This window comes from Petaurus breviceps, unplaced genomic scaffold (genome assembly GCF_028583685.1).
Source record: "Petaurus breviceps papuanus isolate PSGF00001 unplaced genomic scaffold, PetGlider_PUasm1.0 370, whole genome shotgun sequence".
In the NCBI taxonomy this organism is placed as follows: domain Eukaryota; kingdom Metazoa; phylum Chordata; class Mammalia; order Diprotodontia; family Petauridae; genus Petaurus; species Petaurus breviceps.
In genome coordinates, this window is record NW_027186297.1 from 490,155 (window position 1) to 503,113 (window position 12,959).

Here is a 12,959-nt window from a genome sequence, read left to right on the forward strand (position 1 = left end):
GGAGACTGGCTCTGGCTTTTGACCGTGTCTGTCGATGGCTTGAGAAAAATTATTATGTTGATAAGAAAAATGGGTAAGAAAATGACTGAAAGGGCAGAATGAAGGCCCCGAGTCACAGGACAGGATTCGCACCCCCTCCTTGACTGTGCATCCTGGACCAAGTCACTTCGCCCCGAGCCTCAGTTTTCTCATCTTCGAAATGGCCAGAAGACACCCATCGTCCTCAAACCCAGGGCTGTTGTGCTCAGAAGCCTTGATTCCTCCTCCCCCGAGGCAGGCGCCCAGGGATCTCTGCAGAAACAAGGAACTGACGGGAAGCACTTTGCCAACACCGGGGCGTTCTCTAAGGACCGCGGGGCTCTCCTCCCTGCTGTCCTGTGGCTCGGATCTTCATATGGGAAGCCCCCAGTGGCCTTGGGCGCACCCAAGGCTCTGTCCTGCGCCTCTCTTCCCTCTTCTCCTGCTCTCACCATTTCCCTTGGATTTAACTATCAGACCACACAGGTCCCCAGACCCACAGGCCCAGCCCTTACCTGTCTCTGGAGCTCTGGCATTCTGGGGCCATGCCACCCCCACCCCCGCCACTGCTTTTTGGACATCTCAGATTCAATGTATCACTCCCATCCTCCATCCACCATGGGCAGCCAGGCTCACAGCCCTGGCCATCACCTCTTCACATGCATTCACCCCCAGTCCAATCTGTGGTCCTGCCGTTTCTGTTATTTCCAACTTCCAGACATGTCCTGCAGCCCTCCCTGCCCTCCCTCCTGCCCTCCACACCCAGGGCTCATCACCCCCCCCTTAGGGCAGAGTGTCCCATGGGTCTCCTGGCCTCCAGTTTCCGTCTGTCCTATTTAATGAGCTCTGCTGGGAGGCCTTGAGGACCTCGTGGAAGTTCCTCTGATGGGCCTTTCAGGCTCTTCACAAGCTGCCCTCCCCCACACACATGCTCCTGGCCCAGCTGCCTTCCCAGCACACACGACCTCATCTCCAGCCTCCCTACCTTTGCCTATATGCCGGGAATGACCTCCTCTGCCTCCTGGCCTTCCTCAAGCCCCAGCAGCTGCCGATGCCTCCCCCTCAGACTACTGAGTCTTGATCTACTGCATCTTGGGCAGTGCGAGGGATTTACTCAGGGTGTCCCCACCCTGGGGAGCGCAGCCAGGGCAGGGACAATGTCTCTGCCTGTTTGCTCACTAGTTCTTAGCCCAGCATACAGTGAGTGCCTAATAATGCCGCCTTTCCTGGTCACCGTGGTTAAGGCCCCTCCAGGGCAGGGCCCAGCTTGTAATTTCTTGTCTTTGCCTCAGTGCCTAGCACGGTGTCAGGCACACGGCAGCTGCTTGTTAAGAGTTTGCCGGACTGAATGGAACTTCCCTGGAGGCAGGGGTGGTCCATATGAAGGGCTTGGAACCGTGCCCAGTACACACTCAATAAGTGAACCTGAGACTGGGACGTGTCAGATGAAGCCCTGGGCAGGCAGGGGCTGGACGCCATGACCTGGAGGCCACACCAGCTTAGAGATTCTGGGAGTTGGGCAGGTGCTGGTGTGAATACAGCAGGTGTTCAATATGTGCTTGTTCTAGTGGACTGAATGTCTGGCTCAAGCAGCTAGGCCCGCATCCTGGCTATGGGGGAAGGAGAGGCGGCCCACTGCTTGGCGCTGCCGCCCGCCCCCTCCCAACACTTCCTCGGCCTGGGGGGGGGGGCCGCCGGGGGACGCAGTTACCGGGTTTTCTGTCTGGTCAATCCCGATCACGAAGACCAGCTGGGAGGAGAAGAGGGCGGCGATCAGGTTCCGGTGGATGCTGTGGAGGTTGGCGCGGAGAGTCCGAAGCAGAAGCAGTAGGAGGAAGGCCATGAGCAAGGCTGCCAGGGAGATGGAGATGCTGGTGTAGGTGACGATCTTGAGGGGGAGCACCTCGCCGTGCTACAGGAGGAGAAGAGACCCTGAGGCTGAACGCGTCGAGGCAGGGGCCTGGCGCCCAGACGGAGGACCGCGGAGGGCCCTTTCCATCCAGTCTGCTCTGGCCTCACAACCCGGGGAAGCAGGCGCTCCTGCAAATGGCTGTGTCCTCAACAGGCTGAGACAGCGGGAGGGACTTGCCTATGGTCACACCGTCAGTAACGTGGGGAGCAGCATTTGCACCCAGGCCTTCCTGCCCTCTCTCCATTAAAGAATGCTGTCTCTCATGGATCATTGTGCCCATTTCACAGCCAAGTACACTGAGGTTGGGACGGAAAGGTGGGGCTGATGGCAGCTGGTAGTGACAGCTAGCCAGAAGAGGGCACACTCTCCCCTCGGGCTTGTGGGCCACTCCCTGCCATCGGTCACTCAGCACATTCCTCCCAGCCTGGGGGGATTACTAACCAGCCATTGTCCTGGGGCCCTCCAGCAGCGACCCTGGGGCTTGGGGGCTTAGAGCTAGTTTCTCAAAAAGCCAGAACAGGATTGTCTCTCAGGCCAGTCAAGCCCTGAGGCCTCTCCAGGGAATCTCACCTCTAGGCCCTGGGCCCTGATGGACTCACTATCCTGGAGGGCCAAGTCTGATGTCCCCCCTCCCCACTCTGTGAATGGCCCAATTTGTAATATGTGGCCTTTGTATGTGAGGGGAGCTCAGGAAGGAATTAATGGTTCTTAATAGCTGATGTTCTAAGACCCCTCCCAGTTCTGCCATCCTGTTCTAAGCTCCCTCCCAGCTCTGCCATCTCCTGTTCTAAGGCCCTCCTAGCTCTGCCATTCTCAGGCCCCTCCCAGTTCTGCCATCCTGTCCTAAGCTCCCTCCTAGCTCTGCCATCCCCTGTTCTCAGACCCCTCCCCATTTCTGCCATCCTCTGTTCTAAGCCAGGATTTTCTAACCTTGTCTGTGCCCTGGATCTCTCTCTGATGATAAGGTGAAGCTTAGAGACTCTTTCTAAGGATAGTATTTTTAAATACATAAAATCCATATGATTACAAAGGACATCACTTCTAGCCAGTGGGGTGTCCTGGTCACCCCATGAGGGCCTGCCCTCTCACCTCACGCTTGGAGATGTCCATCAGCACGGCCAGACTGCTGGAGTGGAAGCACTGGCAGGTGATATGACTGCTGTTCCTGGAGACCAGCTCACAGCCTTTGGCCGACCAGCCTCCTGCACCCCGGCTCCTGTGGCAGAGAGGGGCAGCTGTGAGCCCCGGCTGACCCTGGCAGCACTCCCTGTGACATGCTAGAGCCCCCTGCCAGTCACCTGGAGTTCCTGGGCCTTGGAAGAGGTGGGGGGGCATCTCTGAGGCTCCTGGGGAGACCCAGACCAGCCCAGGCTCCCACCATCTGCCCCAAGGCTAAAGCTCTCTTAGGTTCTGTGGCCCCCACTGAGGTCCTTGGGGCAGGACTGTCCCATGTTCCCTCTGTATTCCCAGGACTTAGCACGGTGATGTTACACAGTAAGCACCCCAGAATGGCTTCCTCATTCATTCATTCATTCATTCATTCAGGACTCTCAAAGATGCCCTCCTTTCATAGACCAGAGGGTCAGGGCAGGGTCACAGAGCTCCTCTAGTGACAGACAGCGGAGCCCAGGGCTCCAGAGCCCCTGCCAAGGGCTGGTCACAGGGGGAGCCTCCCACCAAGACTTCCTGGGGCATTTCTGTCCACCCTGGTCCTGGGGGCTCTGGGAAGGCAGGCAGCCCCCCAGTGGCCTGGGCTGTCTAGTGGGCTGCTGCCCCCTCTCCTGCTGAGCCAAGGATTTAATCTGGGCCTGGGGTCTTGGTTCTCAATGGGCAGTAGAGTCTACAAGGAGCCGCCCACTGCCTCCTTCTTTAGGAGAAGAACGGAGGGGCCACTCCTTCAAAGTCGGGGTTGGATAAGAAAGAACGATAAACGCATTCTAGTCGGGCACGCCTTTTGTTATTGGGGTACCTTTCATCCGAGGATACCCAAGCGTTTTATGAGCCCTGTTCAGAGACAAGTCCCGTCCTTCCCTCCACTTTACAGATGGAAAGTCAGACCTCAAAGCCAGGAAGAGACTCCGGAAAATACCCACGTTCTCCTCAGCTCTGGGAAATGGCTGCCCCTCCCTCTCCCCCCTCAGTTTGCTCATCTATACAATGGGATGTAAAAGTTAATAGGGTCTGTCTTCCCCTTCTGAAGATGCTTGGATAAAAGGTGTTTTTAAAAGGCCCGGCAGCCAGTGATTAAAGTAGTGACTAATTGCTGCTTCCCTGGGAAAACAGAGATGCTGCCAGAGGAGAGAGCCGCCAGGGTCAGGAGCCCTTTGGTTCTGCCTGAAAGCTGCTTTATGGCCGCTTTTGTTTGGACTTCACAGACACTACAGGAAATAGTGCCCCCCCCCCCCCCACCTCTCTAGGAAGCCGCCTCCTAGCCGGGACAGGCAAGCAAGGGCACACTCCTTTCCGGGAGGGAGGCAGCTCTCCCCACCCCCTGGGCCGTCCTTGGCCCTTCAGCCCCTCAGAGCCTGGCTTGCTTTCAGTCACTGCCAGTCAGTCAACACATTTATTAAGTGCCTACTATGTGCCGGGTAGGCACTGGGCCAAGAACAGTAACAGCTAACACAGAGTGCCTGCTATGTGCCTACTATGTGCTAGACCTGTGATTTACAAATACAGCCTCCTTTGGTGGTCACAACCCTGGGAGGGAAGTGCTATTGTCATTCCCATTTTACAGATGAGGAAACTGAGGCACCCAGGGTTCAGGGACTTGTCCAAGGTCACCCCACTAGTAAGTGCCTGAGGCCAGACCCTGAACTCTCTCCGCTGTACCAGCAGTTGCCTCTATAGCAGAGGTCTCCAGGGCCACGGGGCTGGACGCCCAGTCAGTCGGTGGGTCTCCTGCCATAGCGCATGGTGCCCACTCAGCTGACCCTTTCCGCTGTGGCGGCTCCTGACCTGCCCCTCCTGAGCGGGCGGTGGTGGCGATGCTCACGCTCCGACCTGGGCCCCGGAGCAGCACCACCCCCCCAGGCTGTCACTTCTGCTTGGGACAGCCCCGGCCCATGAGGTCAGAAGCCTCGAGGGCTGACCCCCGAACTGACCCGAGGGAGTGGTTCCAGAACACGCAGACTGGCTTGGTTCTTTCTTCTGTCTCCAGCAGAGTGTACTCCACAAGAATGGGGCGTCCCGGCTGGCCCGGGGGCAGGACGCCCTCGCTGTGCAGCAGGGTGCTAACGATCGGGGTGTTAATGACGGGCCGATGGGGCAGTCTGGAAGGGAAACCGGGAGAGCCCAAGTCACAGAGGCTGCCAAGAAAGGGAGCGGGCCCTCCCTGCATGGAGAGGAAGGCCAGCACTTGCACTCCCTGTTCTCAGGCACCTCCAGCTCTGGCAGGCGGGGGCCACAGGAAGCCCACATGCTCATGAATCTGGAGACCATCCGGTCCAGCCTTCGTGTCAGAGGCACAGGGAGTGATCGCCAGAGGTGGGATTAAAACCCAGTGCCTCAGCCTTGGCCCTACTGTTCCTCCCACTGGGCTACACTGTCCTCACAGCCCTGACCTGCTGCTGGTGAGCCCTGGACTCCAGGGAGCCTGTTGGGGGCCTGGGACAGGGGAGGGGGGGGGAGCAGGGCCAGGACAGGCTGCTGTGGAGGGAAACCCTTGGGGGTCTCTGCCCAAGGCCAGTATCAGGAGAGCCCTCTGCGACCGCGGGCAGCTCCCCTCTGGTGGCCCAGAATCCCACACGCTCACCGCAGACTCCTCCGGTCTGGGTCATAGTGCTCTGGCAGCAGCTGCCCGAGGGAGCGGTAGATGAGGACCAGGGCCACAGCATGCTGACTCCACTCGTCCGACGGCCGCTTCCTGCTCTTCAACAGAGAGTCATCAGTGATGGGGTCGGTGGGGTCGGCTCTGGGGGTCACTCTGTGCTTGGAGGGCTTCACCGTGGGCGCGTCTACGAGATTAACACCAGAGCGTCAGAAGGGCGGGGCTGGTCAGCTGGCTACTGGAAGACTGGGAGATAAACCTGCCTCCGGGGGCAACTGTTTACCCCCAGGGTCCCCCCAGACCTGCAGTATGCCCCCCATCTGTGTCTGATGGACCAGCTCCCTCACCCCTCCCATCCGGAGGGCTTTCTCCTCCTCCCAGATTCCCAGACCCTCTCAGAGGCGTGGGGGGTGGGAGGTGGGGGCTTGGAAGAGACAGGGGCTTAGCACAGGAGCTCTGAGGTGGGGGGGGTGAGGATCACAGCGGACCTCATAGCTTGGAAGAACCGGGGCTGAGTTCCCAGGACCCAAGAGCTGACAAGGCCCTCAGAGACCACCAGGGCCAAGCCCCTCTTCCTACTCCATACAAGCTCTAAGTTTCAGGGGGTCTGAGCCTCAGTCTTCTAGAGCCAACGCCTGCTTTGCGTTCCTCCCATATCCCCTTATAGAAGGTAAGCCTCCTGACGGGTGCTCCGGCTGTTCTGAGGTTTCGCCTGTGCACGGTGTCTAACATACAAGATGTAGAGTCAGTGAGCTGCCCTGGACCTACCCCTCCTGTCCGAGGCCTGGAAGAGGTGGGCAGGGAAGAGGACAGAAGACTCCAGGTCCTTGGGGTGGTCCTCGTAAATCTCGTTGAACCGTGGCACCCTGGCGCCCGTGAAGTTGGACTTGGTGAAGATGTCAGCGGCCAGGACTGTAACAGAAACGTCTTCGTCAGGCCACTGGCGGGACACGGGGCCGGCACACCCGAAATGTCCTCCCCGGAGAGGGGAGCCGCTAGCCCAGTCTAGGCATCCATCCAGGTGCTGCTTGGAGAATTAGTTCTGAACTGCCTCTGGGGACTCCCACCCAGAGAGGAGAGGGTGATGGGGTCTGGCTCCCTGGGCTGAGGCAGCAGCAAAGGCCCCTGGCCTGGGGCGGGGAGGAGGGGGACGTGCCATCTGCATCATGGGCCATTTAGGCAGCGGGGCAGCCCCGAGACCCCACCTTCCGAGAATCATGCTCGAAAGGCACAGCGTTATCAGGGGGAAACTGTTACTATAATGTTAAAAATTAAAAACAGGAAAAAAAAAATTTAAAAAAATAACAAACGTGTTCACTGGCTGATCCAAGGTTAAGCCCTGTTTCAGCTGGACCCCTCTGTGTGAGCAGAGATCCCCCCAGGCCAGAACAGCTTTGGTGGCAGGTCTGAAGGGTCTGCTGGCATCCAAGGACTATCCTGGCTCCTGGCGAGGCTGACCTCCAGGGGAGGTGTGCTAAGACATGTTTGGGGCAAGGAGGTGGAGGAAAGGAGAGAGGCTCACACACCCACAGCTGGAATCAGGGTTGCTCCCTAAATCTTCCTTGTCTTGCTGGACCTGGGCCAGCTTGGGGAAAATTTAGGGAGTAAATACCAGGCCCCCCACGAACCCCTCAGCCGCAGGGTGCAGGAGCTTGCAGGGACATTAGTAGAGGACACCCAAGCACCCCACAGCCGCAGGGTGGAGAAACGACATTATCGAGACCCCCACACCCCCCTCAGCCGCAGGGTGGAGGAACGACATTATCGAGGCCCGCACACCCCCCCTCAGCCCACCGCAGCGTTCGAGGCTTACTCATGTTGGCCGTGATGATGACAAAGGGCTTCATGTAGGTCTTCCTCATGTTCTTCACCAGATTGCAGAAATAATCCTCGAAGCTCCTGAGCAGGTGTGCCGTGCCCCCCTCCGTGCGCTGGATCTGCTCCCAGGAGTCCCGGTGGCGAGGGTCCAGCAGGGCGCTGCCTGTTTGGATGAGGTTCTGCAGGGATAGGAAGGGGGGACGCGGACAGACAAGGCCAAAGTCACCTCCAGGACAACTGCCTCGCACTCGGCACCTCACCTGCTCTGCAGGGCCTCCCACGCCCATTCTGCAGAGGAGGAAGCTGAGGTCGGGGCAGGGAAGGGTCCCCCAGCCCGGCCCCACAGTCCCTGCTCCTGGGTCCAAAGCCGCCGCTGCTGCGGGGCACACAGAATATCGGCAGCCCCCCTTCCTTCTACCCTTGAGCATCCACCGTCTGGGGAAGCAGGACGTGGAAGGCGACCTTGCCCATTCAGAGGGGGTGGGGGGAGGAGGGGTTGGAGCCGAGGGGTCAGTGACCTGCTCATAGCCCGCCCAGCCCCAGGCTAGCCAGAGCGATCTCCCTTTCCTCCTCCCTCAAGGACGCTCTCCAGGGTCCTGATGGCAACACTGCCCAACTCAAGATGGGCACCTGGCTGTGTTTCCTCCCCAGCCTGGGCCAAGATGGGAGATGAGTTTATTATGGTTCTCTGCTTATAAAGCAGGAAGTCCTGCTTTCTCAGTTAAAAGGTCTGGGTTCAGATCCTGCCCCTGCTACTTACAGGCTCATAGATTAGAGCAGGAAGGACCCTCATAGTTCATCTAGTCCAAACCCTTCATTTTCAGATGAGGAAACTGAGGCTCAGAGGCAGGCAGCACTCTGCTAGGCTTGGCATCAGGAAGATCTGGGTTCGAATCCTGCTTCAGAGACACTACCGTGTGACCCTGGGCACACATCCCCTCTGTGGGGCTTGACTCTCTCCTCTGTAGCCTCCCCTGCTCTAGATCTATGAGCCCAAGGTTGCCCAGCAGCTGCCCAAATCTGAGCCCTGCTCCTCACTGACTGGGCGGCTGGGAAAAGCACTTCCTCCCTCTGACCTCAGTTTCCTCATCTGTAAAAATAAAGTCTGGGCTTGGGTTCCTCCAGGCTTACTGAGAGAAGGGGCCCGGAGAACATGGAGTCTGAACCCGAAGCCACAAAGGCAACAGCTCCCATCTCTCTCATCCCTACTGCTCTCATTGACCCTCAGTTTCCTTCTTTGTAAAACCAGGATAACGATTTTTCACTCTGCCTCCAAGGGCTGCCAGTAGGAAAGCGCTCTGTCAACCTCAAGCCAGCAGAAATGGGGAGCAGTGTTGCTATTACAACTAACAAACCCAGAGAAGCTTCTCCAGGCTGTGGACTAGCAAAAGAAATGGACAAGAACAGGGTGGAAGGAGAAGGTGGGAATGGGCTGCAATCTGCCCTGGCGGAGGGACTGTCCGTGCAGATGGGACCAAAGATTCCCCCAAGCAGCTCCCTCCCTACCTCATTGAACTCCACGTCCCTGGTGGCCGCTAGGTCGAACCCTTGCTGCTGGCTCTCATGCTGAAGCACGTGGATCATGATCTGGTAGGCGGTCCTCACGTCATTCCCGTACAGGACGTCCACGGACTTGGTGGCATTCTCCAGCACTCTGAGGATATGGATTGATTTGTCCCCATCGATTCTGGTCTCGTTTCGATGGAGCTTCTCATTCTGAAACAGGAAGAGAGAAGATGAATGTTTTAAAGGAGCCGATTTTAGCTAATTTTTTTTTTCCATTTAAAATTCTGGTTGCAAATATAACCACTTAAACACCCTGTGATTGATACCAGTGTGCGATCGCCCAACCATCCACATCCTGGGGGTACTCCATGCCTTAGTACCAACCAATCAATCATGAGCATTTACAAAGCACCTACTAGGGTCACTCTGATTTTTGAGTGTTCCCTCTTGGTGACCTTGGCAGACGAGCTTCCCTTCCCTCCCCTTAACTAGGCTGGGTCTTGGACAACACAGCCAGGGTCCATCCATGGACCAGTACTTGGAGAGTCGCTTGCTGAGGGAGGGGGGATGACCTGCTAGAGCTTAGCCTCCCATGGTACAGCCTTCCAGAGTCGCATCATTTCCCTACCGCACTGGAGCTGAGCAGGCACCCCAAGTAAACCCCAGATGAATGCCAGGAACCCTTCACAGACATGGAGAACCCTGGGCATCAGTGCCCATCCTGCACTGGCACTCCCCTCAGATGCCTCCGTGAGGTCCTTGTCAGAGCATGACCTACCCCAAGAACACCTAGGCCAGTGGGGATTTAAACCCAGACCCAGCGATAGGGAACCTCGGAGCTGTGCTGCCATGTGGGGGAGGGCAGAACGTGGCCAGCAGGGAGAAAACAGTGCCCACGGTAACTCACAGCCCAATAGCTAAGGCGCGGAGGGCTTGGAGTCCATCAATGGACAAGACGCCTTCAGCGCCCTCCCGGCTCAGAGGATCGACGCTTTTAACCGTGCCCTCCCAGCTCAGAGGATCGAGTGCCTTCAGCGGTGCCCTCCCGACTCAGAGCACTGCCCTGAGTCTCCCTCTCCACCGTCAGTGGGTCACAGAACCTCTGACCTCGGATTCTTCGACCGCCGGCGGGTTCCCCACTTAAGTGGAGGGGAAGCCGCCCTCTTACCATGGCTTTGAGGCCCAGGAAGGCGGACGTGGTACAGTTGAACAGCTCTGGAGGCAGCCAGCCCTTCTCACTGCTGCAGTGGCGGATGGCGTTTCCTGGGGAGTCAAGCAGAGCAGCATTTGAGAGCCGGTGACTGACCCACCCAACAGCCGCGGGCCTCCTGTGCACCAGGCCCAGGGCTGGAGCCGCCCCTGCCCTCCAGGAGCTCAGAGAGCACGTCCACAGACAAGAAAACATGCCCAAAAGAAAGTGGACTTTCATAGGGATTCATGGGTCGGAGGAGCCGCTGACAACTGAGAGATCAGGAGACCCCCGAGTGCAGCCTTGGAGAGAGCCTGACGTTCCAAGAGACGAGGGAAGGGGCTGCCTGGGCAAAAGCATGGAGGTGGGAAATGGAAAGCAAGTGAGAGGGAATAATCTGAGATCATTCTGGAAAGGTAAGTTGGAGGTAGGTTGAGAAGGGCTTTAAAGCGCAAACGTGTTTGATCCTGGAGGTAACAGGGAGTCAGTGAAGCTTTCTGAGCAGGAGTGTGGCATGGTCAGACCTCTGGAGAGGGTCCAGAGGAGAGGTGAGGGCGGCCTGAATTAGGGGACTGGGTGAGGGGAGACACAGGGAGGGATACAGGAGATGGTGACAAAGCAACTTCACCTACTATGTGCCTGGTATACAATGGCAGAAAGTTTATGCCCTCAAGAAGCTTACACTCAGAGCAGCTAGGTGGCGCAGTGAATAGAGCACCAGCCCTGGAGTCAGGAAGACCTGAGTTCAAATCTGACCTCAGACACTTAACGCAAAAACTAATAGTGTGACCTTGGGCAAGTCACTTAACCCCAATCGCCCTCCAAAAAGCAAAAAAAAAAAAAAAAACAAGCAGCTTACACTCAGCTTGTACTAAGTCAAGGACACTACACATGGAAGAGGGGGCAGACACTCATTCATCCATTCATTCGTTTGTTCATTCATTCATTCACTTATTTATTTGTTTATTAATTCACTCACCCACTCATTCATTCATTCGCTCATCGTCCATCCATCCATCCAATGAACAGTCACTAAATGCCTGTTTTATGTGCAGGGTACTTGGCTAGTGGGCCCACGTGGAGGAGGAAAAAAGCCAGACAGCCTAACCGAGGGATAGTCTACTCCATGAGAGACCACTTGGTTGGCAGAAACATTTTACTTCTGTGTGGGCAGTGCCCACATAGAGGAGGCAGCTGTGGAGCTGGGGCATGGGCCTGGTGACCGTCTGTGTGACCACCGGCCCATCCCTTGCGTTCTCTTGGTCTCAGTGGGGCACCCCTCACTCACAGGGCAGCCACGAGAGATGCACTTGGCAGGCCCTAAGGGTGCCGAGGGGTGGGAGGCATCACTGGCATCCCACATGCTGAGGACCTCAGTGTCTCCCTGAGGGATTCATGCCCAGGATGCGCCAGGGATCACCCTTGCTCAGTGAGTGCTTGGCCCCCTAATCAGCCTCTGGCCCGCCTGCTGGCTCACTCTCTCACTCCGCTAACCACACAGGCTGAGACCACTCCATGCTCACACTTACCCACAGATCCCTTGGGGCAGGGCACGGCCGCTGGCTGCCCAAACTTGGTCTGCGGCCACCAGATGCCAGCCTCAAATGCGCGGGGACAGCCACTGTAGATCACTGGGACACCGGAAAAAACAACAAAGACATCGGAATATTGTGCCTGAAATGCGACTCATGGCTCCCTCGAGGCTCTGTCATAAACGGGAGATGATCCATCTCCTCCAAGCAGAGCAAACATTCCATGAAACACAGGCCACGGTCAGCCTGGGCCTCGGCTTCCCCATCGGCAGAGCAGGGGTGGGGCTGGACGACCGCAGAGTCCCTCCAGCTCTGCTCCAGGACCACATCTCGGCCTGTGCTGGGTGTCTGCTGGATTGGGGCATGGCACAGGAAGGGGCTGGCTGCACAGGGAGGGGGCCAGAAGGGAAGCTTTAGGGGCATTTTATAAACAAGTCTCCTCTCCCCCAGGGCCAGGCAGAGATCCCAGTGGGGGCTAAACCACAAACCTGTTTCAGGCCCTTCCTGCAGATGGGGCCTCACCAGGAGAGGGGAGGGGGGAGGAAAGAAAGGCGTAGGGAGAAGACTCAATTGGGAATCCAAGGCCTGGGGCTCGAAGCCTCGCTCTGCCCTCATGCCCAGGTGAACTTCGGCACATCCTTTCCTCTCCCCAGGCCTCAGTTTCCTCCCTCTGTATAACAAGGACATTTGGCTGGATGGTCTCTGAAGCCCCTCCCAGATCTAAGCATCTATAAGCTCATGATCCTGATGAAGCAAAGTCCCTTTCAAGACCCTAAAACTTGGGGAAGGCAGGTCTGCTGAGCATTTCCAGAATTCCCTCTCTGCCCACAATGATGCTGGCCAGCGGCCCCAGGAGGGATGGTACCCACCTTCACAGCCCTGGGTGGTCACTTCAGCAAAGGGATTATCACAGCGGTTACACTGGCGTCCGATCACCCCAGATTTGCAGGCACATTGGCCTGTCTCCATGTCACAGGTACGGGTGTGGGAGCCGTAGGGGAAGCAATCACATGGGTAACACGTCTCCTGGTTCTGAGGCTTGTAGTAGTTCTCCTGGAGGAGAGGGAGAGAGAAAAAGAGAGAGGGGAGGGGAGGTCAGAAGAAAGGGGGAGGGAGAGAAAAGGAAATGGGGAGAGGGGAGAGAGAGGGAAGGAGAAAGAGGAGAGGCGAGATGAGAAGAAAGGGGGAGGGAGAGAAAAGGAGATGAGGAGAGGGGAG

The 12,959-nt window shown here is 57.4% G+C and overlaps 1 protein-coding gene across 1 annotated transcript in view; it reads right to left on the minus strand.

Annotated features, from left to right (window-relative positions):
- The window catches only part of CELSR1 (cadherin EGF LAG seven-pass G-type receptor 1), a 48,930-nt gene that overhangs the window by 17,564 nt on the left and 18,407 nt on the right, over positions 1–12,959 (minus strand). The window contains exons 11-20 of the mRNA XM_069099323.1: positions 12,611–12,794; positions 11,739–11,840; positions 10,189–10,283; positions 9,021–9,230; positions 7,510–7,693; positions 6,465–6,608; positions 5,682–5,883; positions 5,032–5,199; positions 3,020–3,146; positions 1,730–1,930 (exon numbers count right to left, since the gene is read on the minus strand). Of these exons, the coding sequence (XP_068955424.1) occupies positions 1,730–1,930; positions 3,020–3,146; positions 5,032–5,199; positions 5,682–5,883; positions 6,465–6,608; positions 7,510–7,693; positions 9,021–9,230; positions 10,189–10,283; positions 11,739–11,840; positions 12,611–12,794 (1,617 nt within the window). The remainder of the gene's footprint in view (positions 1–1,729; positions 1,931–3,019; positions 3,147–5,031; positions 5,200–5,681; positions 5,884–6,464; positions 6,609–7,509; positions 7,694–9,020; positions 9,231–10,188; positions 10,284–11,738; positions 11,841–12,610; positions 12,795–12,959) is intronic.